The 13,779-nt window shown below is 35.2% G+C and overlaps 2 protein-coding genes across 3 annotated transcripts; both read left to right on the top strand.

Moving 5' to 3' along the window:
* The first annotated feature begins 3,312 nt into the window (after positions 1–3,312).
* Positions 3,313–6,995, top strand: LOC147287517 (proteasome subunit alpha type-6). Its single transcript, XM_086239480.1, has 9 exons — positions 3,313–3,520; positions 4,129–4,223; positions 4,313–4,394; positions 4,537–4,633; positions 5,448–5,506; positions 5,715–5,797; positions 5,932–6,027; positions 6,218–6,277; positions 6,693–6,995. Exons 1-9 carry the CDS (start codon positions 3,445–3,447, stop codon positions 6,783–6,785), a joined length of 741 nt encoding a protein of 246 aa, XP_086095606.1. The 5' UTR covers positions 3,313–3,444; the 3' UTR covers positions 6,786–6,995.
* A 1,533-nt stretch (positions 6,996–8,528) lies between these two features.
* LOC147287516 (Alpha/Beta hydrolase fold-containing protein) lies at positions 8,529–13,544 on the top strand. Of its 2 annotated transcripts, none has more exons than XM_086239761.1 (8): positions 8,529–8,673; positions 9,022–9,340; positions 9,932–10,129; positions 10,280–10,552; positions 11,110–11,212; positions 11,423–11,541; positions 12,221–12,397; positions 12,602–13,544. In XM_086239761.1, exons 2-8 carry the CDS (start codon positions 9,035–9,037, stop codon positions 13,424–13,426), a joined length of 2,001 nt encoding a protein of 666 aa, XP_086095887.1. In that variant the 5' UTR covers positions 8,529–8,673; positions 9,022–9,034; the 3' UTR covers positions 13,427–13,544. The 2 variants fall into 2 exon arrangements, with proteins under 2 accessions (XP_086095887.1, XP_086095888.1); XM_086239762.1 differs by having other exon boundaries at positions 8,541–8,673; positions 9,028–9,340.
* The last annotated feature ends 235 nt before the right edge of the window (positions 13,545–13,779 follow it).

Here is a 13,779-nt window from a genome sequence, read left to right as displayed (position 1 = left end):
GCTGTAGATGATTACGGCCCTGCCACGTCAGTAGACGGATCGGATGGTTCTAAATTGCTGACGCATCGGATGGTTATAAAATGAATGAACCCATTACAAGTTGCAACAACGCCTGTACCATAAGGTCCATAAGTACGTTCACTTGGTACCACGTACAATTCAATCAGTATAATAAAATAGTTCGTTGAAAAATAAAAGGATGTTAAGCTCTTGTCATGAATATATAATTACAAGACTTGTATTGTAATGAGGATAGTTAATTCTAATTTAATCATGTTGTAAGATTTTCATTGAGGGGTTACATGGAATTTTAATTCTTTATAAGGTAGATTATAATTTGGAGCTATTATTACTAAATTTTAAACACATATGTAGGTATACTAAACATATTTGTATAAATTATATTAATATATCAATAAAAAAAAGTGTAACTACGTATATGTATACAAAGTTATACGGATGAAATCAAAATCCAAACTAACATTGTGGTTTATTGAAAATTAGATGTTATATATCCAACAATGAAAATCAAAATTTCTATATTGATTATGCTATTGTGCAAATGGGAAACCCCTTCGATAAAGCTTCTTTACCTTATATGAAAGAGAAGAATGTTTCCATAGGAGTTTAATGTCTCAAATGAATGAGGAGGGGATACTTAGCTTTGATTCTACTATATCCTTGTGTTTAATTAAACCAGACTAATCAAATGTAGCAACCAAACTTTTTTTTTTTTTTTTTTCATATGTTTAAAAATGTATGCAAAAGAAAAATATTGATGATTTTCTTGAAGTTTTATTCTTTAAAAGTCCAAATAAGTAGCAGTTGTTGAGTAGTTCAATTGGAAAGGTTGTAAAATTACTCACAATGCAACTAAATTTGATTCCCACTCTCCCAGCTAAAAAAAAAAAAATATCCAAATAAGTAAATATACATATAAATAAAGATATGTGCTTAAAATATGGTTAAGTCAGCCTAGTTTTAAGTTTTGGCGTTGAGCATAGTTTAAAACTTTGAACACTCACTTATGATATGATTGTCACTATCCGTCAATAACATTATATGATTAATATTATCTTTTTATTGACAGCCCACATTTATTTTAAAAAGTTATTTATATTATTTGTTTACATGTTATTTGTGAAATATTAATAGTAGACTTACGGATCATTAACAATTTTATTTTTATATATATTAAAAAAACAAAACTCAAAGTCTTCCATTTGTGGGAAAATAACATTATTGTGGTACCTAACATATTTGAAAAAAGAAAAAAAAATGTAGGCATCATAAATTAAATTGAATATGAGAGCTAATAAGACAAGATTGATAAAATATATGGCTATAAAGATAACACAAAGCCTCACCACAATGTGAAAAAAGGATCTATAAATATGTTGATTTGGTATATAATAATATGATGATATTTATATTTTTATATTTTATTATATAAAAATTTATCTAATTTTAAAACAGAAGCTATTTTTTAGAATGCAAATCAGCTCATTTTATGTTATAAATAAGTTTTTTTCCATTTTATATTATTCACTTTTCTAGTCTTAAACAGAGATCATTATCCAGGGCAAATAAAAAAAACAGAGATCATTATTATTATTATTTTTTAAAAAAGAGTCTTGGACAGAGATACTGTCCAGTCTAGCGAAACCGCTAATTTAGGAGAGTGATTGCTAAAGTGCTGCATTAAAGAGGAGCTGAATTTGTCTGCCACGTTTGCATAAATAAATGCTGCAACTAATCCAGTACGGACCCCTTTTCTGCTTCCATGGTGGTCCATCGCGTGGAAATTGAGTTTCTTTCATTCAACGTGGCCCACGTGGGATTGACTAGCCCTCGAGATTCGTGAGAAATATCTTTTTATGAATTATCATGATCCAAGCGTGGGACATACTCCTATCTTTTTGTTGCTTTCTACTCGAGCAATCAAATCAATCTCTCTAAAAATCTTCGCACCCGCCCAAAAATAGGTCTATTAATTTTAACTAGTAAATTTTAATGACTTTTTAATTTAGATATAAAAATTAAATAACATTTTAGATTAGATATTAGTTGAAAAGTTAAACAAATTAATAAAATAAAAAATATTAAAATTTATAAATATTACATCACATGTTACTACAATAAAAAAAAATAAAAATAATATTACATCACAAATATTTACATTAATTTATACTATATTGTATTATAAAAAATAAAAAAATCAATCCAGTCACAACTTAATTGTGACTGTCTTGATAAATTAAAAAAGACAATTCACACCATTATACCATATATTATTTTGAGTAAAAATATTGTTTTGACCTCTATTTATACTATATTGTAGTATAATTTCTCTAAAAAAATTCAATTAAGTCATAACTTAACTGTGATTGTCTCACAACTTAGATGTGACTGTCGTTTAATCACAACTAAATTTGAAGTTGTGAGTGTCGTACAGTCACAACTAAATGTGAAGTTGAGATTACATTAGCAAATTTTCAAAATAATATAAAAGCCTCAAGGGCAATTTTGTCAAAACCTTATAAATTTTAACTAACACTCTTTATATGTGAGCCAAAGGATAAAAATGTCAAATGGAAAAGGCTCAAATCAAAGGGGCTAACATATTTGTGACCTAATCTAAAAACTACATTTAAATTTGGTAGTTCAATTGAAATATTATATGGTCTTCATGCTATACCAAAAAATTATTGAGATTTGGTATTTAATCCTAATTTTCTATCCAAAAATTACCTTTGTCAATAATAAATAAATAATTTTTGTAAAAATTACATTCATTGTCTATTTGTCTGTTTATTTTTATGTTTTTGATAAATATTTATGTGTTATTTAATAATAATTACATGATTAATTATTTTTTATTTAATTATTTAAACGTCAATTATTGATAAAGAAAAGAAAAAAAACTTAACAGAGTCACTAATGGGTGAATTCACCCAAAAGGATATAGTCAAGTGTCAACTCACACACTGAATTCTTGTACATATTTTGGTCATGTTAACGAGTTGTGTAAATTTTGTCATATCTAGTCAAGGCAAGCTTTGACCAAAAAAAAAAAAAAAGTCAAGGCAGGCTGAAGAAACCCCCAAAAAAGAAAACCCTTTTTATTTGGATAATTTTACTGGACCAAACTTTCATCCCACCTCATTCCTCTGGGCCGAGCTGAGCCCAAAAATGCCATAAATGTCACTTTGAGATCCATAAAACCCCAAACCCGAACCCGCCAAATGAGACGTCGTCGTATTGCAGATTCAGATTTCAACTTTCAGCAAACTTGGGAAAAAAGCTTTTGTTCCTCCTCTAATACTCTATCGCAGAAACTCAGTATTAGTCTGATACACAGAGGCTACAGAGTAGAAAGAAAGACCCCACGAACCCTAAGCAGAGAAGAAGAAGCAGAAGCACATAAATCGAAGCGTTTCAAGCATGAGTCGTGGGAGTGGAGGCGGATACGACCGTCACATCACTATTTTCTCACCTGAAGGCCGTCTATTCCAAGTGGGTATGTGATAATATACAATACCTCCATTGATATTTGTCATATTTCAATCTAGGATTTGTGGGTTTTCTTGATTTTTGTTTCTTTTGGTTTTATGGGTCGCTGAGATGAAAACCCATTTCGTTTTTTTTTTCATTTTAGTGCTGAAATCCGAGGAAAAGAGGGGAAAAAAGTCACGATTTTGAATCTCGTTCTGTATAATACAAAAGGAAAGAAAAAAGATAAAGCGAATGTTTAATTTGTTTGCATTAGTTCCAGTTTGATGTGTAATATCATTTAGCTCAATTAATTTATCAGTCAAATTAAGTAGCTCAATTTGTATAGGTTTGGGATTTTCAACATCATGGACTGAAACTTCACTCTGAGTTTCGATGGTTGAACTTGATCTCTAGTTTGGATGCTTAGAAATCTGAGGAAAATAGAAGAAATTACGATTAAAGTCCCATTTTTTATAAACAAAAACAAAAAAATTTAAATATATCATTTCTTTTTGTTTTCATATGTATTTTCAGGTAGTATTGGGGTGTAAGAATGGAATATGGTTTTAAGTTAATGATGACTAGCATGTAAGGGATGATATGTTCTGATTTTGGTTTTTTGATGTTGAATAGAGTATGCTTTTAAGGCTGTCAAGGCTGCTGGGATCACCTCAATTGCTGTCCGGGGAAAGGATTCAGTATGTGTTGTGACTCAGAAGAAAGTCCCCGTGAGTATTGTTGGTTGATAAAACCGAGTCCTTATTTTACCACAGCTTGATTTTGTGTGGGTTGTAAATATATTCTGTAATTAATGCAGGACAAGCTTTTGGATCAGACAAGTGTCACTCATCTCTTCTCGATCACAAAGTACCTCGGGTTGCTAGCTACTGGCATGACAGGTTTCTTATTTGCCTCTTCTGTGAAGCTTGTTGGAAGCTCTAACTCAGACACATTTGTCGTTAAGACAGTATATATTCTTAAGTAATTTTGTTGTTCAAAAGCTCACACTTGGTTCATCCTCTTGGCATGTTATTTTTCTAGCTGATGCGAGGACCCTAGTTCAGCAAGCAAGGAATGAAGCAGCTGAGTTTCGATTCAGATATGGATATGAGATGCCTGTAGATGTATTGGCTAAATGGTAATAACCTTAGCATTTTATAACATATAATGCTAAATTACAATAAAACTTTTGTCATGCGGTTTACAATTAAATTATTGTGCATTTTATTTTAAGTTAGAAATGCTTAATCATATCCATTTTGCAGTTTTCTCTTTTGCTAGTGTACATGTTGAGTTTAACAGTTCAGAAAATATATTTTCACCCCTTCCTGTCAATTGGATATGTAGAATGATGAACTTCATAATGGGGTGCTGTGGTCCCATGGAATATAGGACTTATTGCTGCTTTAGCTTATAATTTCTTTCCCTTCATTATGTTGTACTATGTAGGGAATTTTTTAAAAATAACCCTCTCTCTCTGTCTCTCAAGTATGTATGTGTTATGTATCTAGTTTCTTTTCTTAGTAGATGCAATTGTAGTCTAGGTTTAAAGAAAAGAAGAAGATAATGGTGCAAAGTATTCATAGTGAGGTGTTGGTGAGTGCCATGTCTGTTTAAGCTTAGAATTCAAGGGATTTGAATCTTCTAATCGGGATCTCAGTCATTACTTTCTTTAAGTAATTATAACTCCAGAGCGTACATTCTGTATAAGAAATCCCCCCACATCAAATGTAGATAGCAGTTAACAAAAGGGTCTTGTGAACCTGGCCATTGGCCAACACCCATTTCCTGGAGAGCCACTAGACAGTTAACAATGCTTTAAATCTTGCCTCTTGCTGTCCCTTTCCATAAATAATTCTAAGTTTATAATTTTACAGTCAGAATAGTATAGATTATTCTATATGATTGCAAGGCCATCTCATGATCTTCTATTGGTATCGTTTGTATGACAGGATTGCAGACAAATCGCAAATCTATACTCAACACGCTTATATGAGACCACTTGGAGTAGGTTTGTTTCTAGTCCTTTCTACAGCAGCGAATAACCACTTTTCTAGCATTAGCAAAGGACTACATCATTCAATAATGTTTAGTGACTTCTGTTTCTTTCTGTCTGTTATTTCTCTTCCGCTTCACCCCCTTTCTTTAACTTTATTAATTGTCTCTGTGTTTTTTCTGATGCTATCCCTTTCCTAACATTATTATGTTTGCTTTTGAAGTTGCAATGGTTTTGGGCATTGATGAAGAGTGTGGACCTCAACTCTATAAGTGTGATCCAGCTGGCCATTACTTTGGCCACAAGGTATGTAATGCTTTGTGCTTTACTCGTCAATGGTGCTATGGCTGTCTTTTTAGAGAATCTATCTATATTGCTAGTTCTCAAATGATCGACAATTCTTAAAAAACAAAATACTGATCAACAATTATGCATCTTAGGCCACAAGTGCTGGATTGAAAGAACAAGAGGCGATTAATTTCTTGGAGAAGAAAATGAAGAATGATCCTTCATTTACTTATGAGGAGACTGTGCAGGTAGACATTACTTATCCTTATATTGATGTACAGTTCTGATCTTAGATTGACCATGACCCATTTGCTTTCTGGAGATTTTAATAGGCTGTGGTGAATGAACTCTGATTATGTGATATTTAAACAAAAGTAGGAATTTTAATATGCTATGCATGATTCCTTCTCTAACATAACATATTGCTTTTATTGTTAGACTGCAATTTCTGCCCTGCAATCAGTTCTGCAAGAGGATTTTAAGGCAACTGAAATTGAGGTATTATATTGTTTGAATATTTTTACTGTTCTAGTGTGATTAAATGCATGGTTGTATTCACGATGTTAATAAACTTTTTATTTCTTGTATCATGTGACAGTCGTTGAATTTCCACATAGGTTTTACCATGTTTTCACATGGCAGTGTGTTGATAGTTCACATCATATCAAATATCTGTACATAGCTGTCAAATAACTTTTTCTTGAGGCAATAAAGTTTAGTTTCCATATCATATGTTATATACTTGTATATCTCAATTACTATCAATTTCCTGGCCCTAGATGGTATGAGTTAAAATTTTGGACATTGTTTTATGTGCCACATCCTTTGCAGATTGGAGTTGTGTTTAAAATTTGGGATATGGTAATTTGGATGAAATGCGGTTTGTGTTAATTTGTTATTGCCTTTTTTGTAGGTTGGAGTTGTGAGGAAGGAGAATCCTGTGTTTAGAGTCTTGTCCACTGACGAGATTGATGAGCACTTGACTGCTATAAGTGAGCGAGATTGAGCCCCGGGCAAAACTGATACTTTCTAGAGGGATGCTCGCATTTGATAAAATGCTGGATACATTTTGTTTCTCCTCCCATTTGGGAATTTCAGATTCAGATGTTAAGTTATATTATGAAACAAATGCTTAAGCAATTTGCCTGGGATGTTTTACTTCACCTTCTGTAACTTTTTTTAGTTGAAATTACTAGTGTTCAACTGTTGGATTGCATGTGATTGCCAAAAAGAAAAAACAGTCATGTTTTCATGATTTGAGCCTAAACAAACAGCACGAGTTCTGCTGTTTGGGGTAAGAAACCTGACTTGTCATGATTGACAACATTATTAGCAGCTCTACTAATTAATGGTGATGATATTACTTATCATAATTATGAATGTCATTTCATTAAATATCATGGGCCTGGATACGACGCCTCGAGGCTCACCTGCTTGCCGATGCATGACATCAAGTTGACTACCCATAGTCTATTTGTTTGGGAGTTGGAAGAAAAGAAAGATGATCGGACGGCCGTGGATGAAGGTGGAGCTGCCAAATTGTCTTTGAAATGGGTCAGGATTTAATCACTGGATCATGGTGAGATGATCGGTCAGCAACCTTTTGACCCAAATAAATTAAGAGAAGTGGAAACGTACCCCTCTCTCTCTCTCTCAATTGTACAAGTAACCCTCATAAGTGAATGTGAGATGAATGTTATTTGCCAATGCTAGCCCGAAATGATATCAAATGCGAATATTTTGACTACCACTTTCTCTTTCTCCTTCTCATAAAAGTTGCCAAGAATCTAATCAAAGACCACTCACCATCTAAGTGCCTGAATCCACATCTCATCGCGAGACACCCACTTCACCATTTTCACCACTATGCACAGCAGCATCCTCCTCTCTCCTGAGATTAGACACAAAGTCATGTTTTCATGATTTGTATCCGTTTCCAGAATTAGTAGTCGAGTGGAACAACTTGATAGCTGCAAATTCTTGGCCCCTTTTCTTCTTTTAGATGCTGATACCAGGGCTAACAGAAATTGACATTTATAATAAATTAGGATTTGGGGTGTTATCAAAAAATAAAAAAATGAAAGGTTGTTAGGCTTCTTACCTATAAAATAAATTAGATTAGATGGGGGTGTTATTTTCATCTTTTAAAACTGGATTTGCATGGCTCCATCCCTTTGAAATGAAAAGACCAAAAAGGACATAGGTATGTGGAATAGAGATCTACGCCATTCCAAGCCAATGCCAATGTAGGCATTAAGGGTAGTTCTGGGAAATTCACTAATATTATTATTATTTTCAAAAAATAAATTATTTTGGTTTCTCTAAGGCAATTTCACAACCCCGCTCCTCTGATTCGCGGACCACCCAGTTGACGTCGGTTTTTACTTTCTACACCTAACTAAATCTTCCCTGGTGCATGTCTCAATGGGGCATCTCTCACATGAGGGTGGGATCCCCACATGAGGGTGAGATCCACATATCTCACCCTCATGTGAGAGATGCCCCATTAAGGCATGCCCCATGGAAGAGTCTCTTTCTACACTTATGTGGATCCCACCCTCATGTGAGAGATACCCCATTAAAGCATGCCCCATGGAAGAGTCTCTTTCTACACCTTCACTCAGCTCACGTGAGAGATGCCCCATTGAGCATGCCCCATGGAAGAGTCTCTCTACACCTCCACTCAGCCGCTTTCCCTTCCCACCACGTGTCACCCTAACCTTAACCTCTCAAAACGACGACGCGCGCAGCTTTGCCGTTTTGCTTCAAAAAAACTCAGCAAAGCTCTGAGAAGGAGGAGGACCTAATTCGATTCTTTAGTATAAATCATTTTGATGACGTAGAGACGAAGATATTAAACCCCGAATAATTTTTGCCAAAATCGATCTCTTCAGGTACGTTTGTTTACGCTTACTATCACATAATATTCAAATTTTCCTTCTCTCACAAATGTCTCTCAGATTTGGGAATTTTAGTTTTAACCAATTAATCATTTTAATCAGGTTCGCTCGAATTTTGTTTTCTGCTTTTATTTTTGAAAATTTTGAAATTTTCTTGCTTTCGGTCGTTTCTGCTTTTATCATTTCTAGTTTTTTACGGTAATTGAGGAAAAAATAGATGCAATGGAAGCATGGAGATGATGCATTTTGATTTGATTTGTGAATTTTAGCTTCAGAGGTTGATTCAAAATCGAATCTTGTTATATCTTTGTTAATTGTTGTTTGAATTTTAATTTTTTCAAGGAACAGTAAGCTAATGGCAACTGCAACCATGGCAACGGCAGCCGGTGCAGCTGCTCTATTATATTACACATTGAACCGGAAGTTACAGTCCACCAAGTCTGGCGCTGATGATGACGAAACCAGTAGTAGTAGTAGTGTGCCCAATCATGCCCCTATGGGAATTGACCGGGTTTCCCATAGGTTAATCCAATCCCCGGCAACGTGGTTGGAGACCATTTCGACCTTGTCGGAGACTCTTAGGTTTACTTACTCCGAGACTTTGGGGAAGTGGCCTATAGGGGATTTGGCATTTGGAATCAACTTTCTTCTAAAGCGGCAGGTAAAAGGCTTTCATAGTACTGTGGGCTGAATTCAGTGTTTACTTTGGTTTTATGATTATTGAATGTGGGTTTTGCGTTATTTGTATGAATGGCATTGATGGTCGTAATTGCTTACTGTGGTGAGATGGATGTGGCTCTTGCATGTATCATTCAATGGTATCTTTTGTCTGAATATTTTACTCCATTTAGAGTTGGGGGAAAAAAAACTTCTTTTGAGTTATCAAAAGCGTCATTCTAAATGAGAGTTAAAAACAGAATTGTTGAGAAATTGTTACTTCATATTTTGCAGCTTTCACAAAAATCAGTAGTCCACATTTTGGGAAATCACCTATGCTGGAAGTTTACACTATAACTTCTGCTTTAGGATTTAATGAAACCGAAACAGGCATTATTTATTTTAAATGCTGTCTGTAAATCTGTAGATGATATATCCTTTTCAAAAAAGTAAAATGACATACTTTCCTTCTTCATGTAGTCTTTTTTGTTTTTTGATACCAAATCTTTAAACGAGTTCACTTCATGTTTATATTAAGCAGTCATTCCTTGCATGGAAGAATGATTTTTGACAATATGTTGTCTGTATGTTGCAGGGACACTTACATGTTCATGGCGTATTTGGTGGAACAGACAGTCAACTGCTAAAAGGATCCGAAATAATTGCTGAACTTAAATACCTCTTAAACTTATTGACACTGTGTTGGCATTTTTCAAAGAAACCTTTTCCCTTGTTTTTAGAGGAGACGGGCTATTCTGAAGAGAATGTTCTTCTTCAGGAACCCAAAGCAGGAGTAAGTTATGTTTTAACTTAAATAGTGCTACTGTTGTACTGATTGTTCATCAGTGGCTCTATGAATGATTTTACTGTCAACAGTATTGAACAATTAGTTACGCCACATCTATCCATTAATATGAAGTTCTGCTTTATTTTGGTTGTGCAGATCTTGAAGCCTGCTTTTACAATTCTCGTTGATCATAATGAAAAATGTTTTCTCTTGTTGATTCGTGGAACCCATAGTATCAAGGACACTCTGACAGCTGCAACGGGAGCTGTTGTACCATTCCATCACAGTGTTGTACATGAGGGAGGAGTCAGTGATTTAGTTTTGGGTTATGCACACTGTGGAATGGTTGCGGCTGCTCGATGGATTGCAAAGCTTGCAAAACCTTGTCTTCTAAAAGCACTTGACCAATATCTTGGCTATGAACTTAAGGTAATGGCATTGATTGGATGTTTTCTATTCTAATAATACTCATCTGAATAAATCAATTAGCTGGCATTTCTATGAAGATAATTTTAAATCATATACAAGATATCTGTTGTGTGATGTAGTAGTTTCTAGAAAGTAGAAAGTATACTTTTGCAGGGGACTTCTTGGTCCTAAAACTTTCCAGTATAATATTTTTTAGATCTTTAATTGTGTTTTCATGTAGCAGCTTTGCTGCTGCATGTGCTCGGCAGTGATTTATAAATTGGTTGATTAGTTATCAGCATAGTCCGCACCTGTTAACTATATTATTATTCTTTACGTAAATTTGCATTTATACCATATCACCAGTTACAGTTTCCTCTTGGAACTTGATTGAACCTACAATCATTTTGATGTATCATGTAAACATAAGGTTCAAAAGTCACTTTGTAACCCATATTGTGGCTTGCAAAAAAAGTGTGGTTCGTAAGATTAATAAATTATCAAACCTAATGGTTTCTGACAGATTCAAGCATGGTTCGTAAGATTAATAAATTATCAAAACTAATGGTTTCCGACAGATTGTAGGGCATTCTTTGGGTGGAGGCACTGCAGCACTTCTAACATATATATTGCGCGAGCAGAAAGAACTGTCAACAACCACCTGTGTTACATTTGCTCCAGGTTCGTGTTCATTACATGCCTTAGACTTATATTAATTTGATTCCTACATATTGAGTCTGGTTCCTTTTCTATATTCCCAACTCCAATAAATACTTTTAGTTATGTCATGTATTATTTTATTTGATGTTTGTTTAGTTTAGCATGATAGAACAGTTCGTTCTTCATTTTAAAAAGTATTGTTATTAGTGCTCACTGGGTATAACAATGCAGCTGCATGCATGACGTGGGAATTGGCAGAATCAGGCGGTGATTTTATTACTTCTGTTATTAATGGAGCTGACTTAGTGCCCACTTTCTCTGCTGCCTCAGTGGATGATTTGCGTGCTGAGGTTATGTTCCTAAACTCTGTGATTGAGTTTTTTAATTTACTGCCTATCTTAATTGGATTTGAGGTTCCTTGGAAGATTTCCCTTCTTTTTTGTGGGACTCAATGTGGTTATTTTTATCTGGTTGACTAATTTATGTTGATTTGATGAGAGACGGTAGTTGTTGAGTGGGGTTTTAATTACTATTTTTACCTGAGTTGGACAAATGTTGTAGAACAGGACTTATATTGTTGATTCTGATAAAAACTTTTCATTTTTCATTTTTTAATAGTGTGTATGATTTATGTTCTTACCTCTAATCTTAGTCAGATCACAATGAAGTTGAACAGAAGCGAGCTGGAAATCCTCTGACTCCTTTTAGCAGCATCTCTACATGCTCTTTTCTCAATTCTCTTTTAGTGATTATGATTTTCTTTTCCAATAAATAAAGATATTATGATGTGTTTTCGGCAAGGATTAAAGATATTAGTTGAATATGCTCAACTTTTTCATGATAACTTGTTAATCGTTAATAAATTTGCCCAGAAAACCATACTGTGCTAGTGGTTGGTCCTCTGGCTTGTTGGCACCTGAAAAACTTGCTTGTTGAAACAATTCTAATGCTAGTGATATTTTTGTCATACTTTTAATATTTGTTTCTTTCTAACATAATATTTTATGAAATTTCATTTCCTATTTACAGGTGACAGCATCTGCTTGGCTAAATGATCTGAGAGATCAGATTGAGCAAACAAGAATCCTTAGCACTGTCTATCGTTCTGCTTCAGCTTTGGGTTCACGGCTTCCATCCATTGCCAGTGCTAAAGCAAAAGTTGCTGGGGCAGGGGCAATTCTGCGCCCTGTTTCCAATGGTACACAGGTATCCTTTTTCCTTCTATACTAAATTTGTTCCACACTCATCTTTTCCTTTCTGAACCTTCGTCATAACCCATGCAATGGAGAATGGTTGCAGTGGAATTTTCTGTCATAAAGAACCCTTGGAGATGCAAGGAGGCTTGGCACCTAATTCACTTGATGTTCTCTTTAATCATTTGGTTGGGTTGTGAAACTTTCTAATTTACAGGTAGTTATGAGAAGAGCCCAGAGCATGGCTCAGGCAGCATGGTCACGTCCTTCCCTTCGCTTGTCGTCGTGGTCATGCATGGCTCCCCGTCATAGAGTCACAGCTGCTCATTCAAACTCAAATGATGAAGGAATTGGAGAATCCTCTGGTAGAAACTCTGAGACTTGTGAGCCTCTTATTACATCCCCCAAGAAAATGACAAGCTCGACTGCCATTGAAGCCATTGACCTTCCTGTATCTTCATCTGTAACAATGGAATGGACTTCAGAGATTGAATATTCTTGTTCTGATGGAATGCGTCCACACACTGATGGTGATGGCAATAATGAAGGTGAGGGGCTCACAGACCATGATAGACATGAAGACCGTGTGACTGAAGCTGAATTGTGGCAACAACTTGAACATGAGCTTTATGATAGAACAGTAGGTGAGGAGGCCGATGTGGCAAATGAAATAAGGGAAGAAGAAGAAGCGGCAATTGCAGAGGTAGGCGATGTCCAGCCAGAGAGCTCTGCTCCAGAAATGAAGGAAGCGCACAGATTTTTTCCCGCAGGGAAAATCATGCATATTGTTACCTTTCACCATGGTGGTACCGAATATGTTGATTGTGAAAGTGGTAGCCCTAACTCCAGTGGCTCGGGTAATGAGCAACCAGAAGAAACTAGGATTGGTATTTTCCTCACTCCAAGATCTCTGTACAGTAAGCTGAGGTTGTCACAAACCATGATTAGCGATCACTTCATGCCAGTCTATAGAAGACAGATTGAAAAGCTAATTAAAGAACTTGAGGAAGAAGCACCTTCCATCGGAGAGGTAGTATTATAGGAAGAGGGACATTGGAACCATAATTTGTGTATACACACTGTACCATAAGGGACTTGGATTTTGCCCCCACCAGTTTTGAATCTGAGCTGCTATAGAAGGTAGTCCTTCTTCAATGTTTTGCTGCATTTAGAAAGCATGGTGATTGAAATCACTAGAGACCCGACTTGCAAATCAAAGGACCTAATGGGTAAAACATACTTTTGGCTACTCTTGAATTAGGTTTGTAGGGAAATCGGTTTGAATGTCATATCACTTAACCTGTATGCAGTCTCCAAAAGTCCTCGTCTGCCGTAAATTACAGGGGGGAAATATTGAAGGGAAGGGGCTAAGGGCTATAGCCCCTGCAAACTTCT

The sequence above is a fragment of the Dryas octopetala genome, chromosome 4 (assembly GCF_963921425.1).
Source record: "Dryas octopetala chromosome 4, drDryOcto1.1, whole genome shotgun sequence".
NCBI lineage: Eukaryota > Viridiplantae > Streptophyta > Magnoliopsida > Rosales > Rosaceae > Dryas > Dryas octopetala.
Note: the sequence above shows the minus strand (reverse complement) of the source record. Positions and strands in the feature narration are given on the sequence as shown.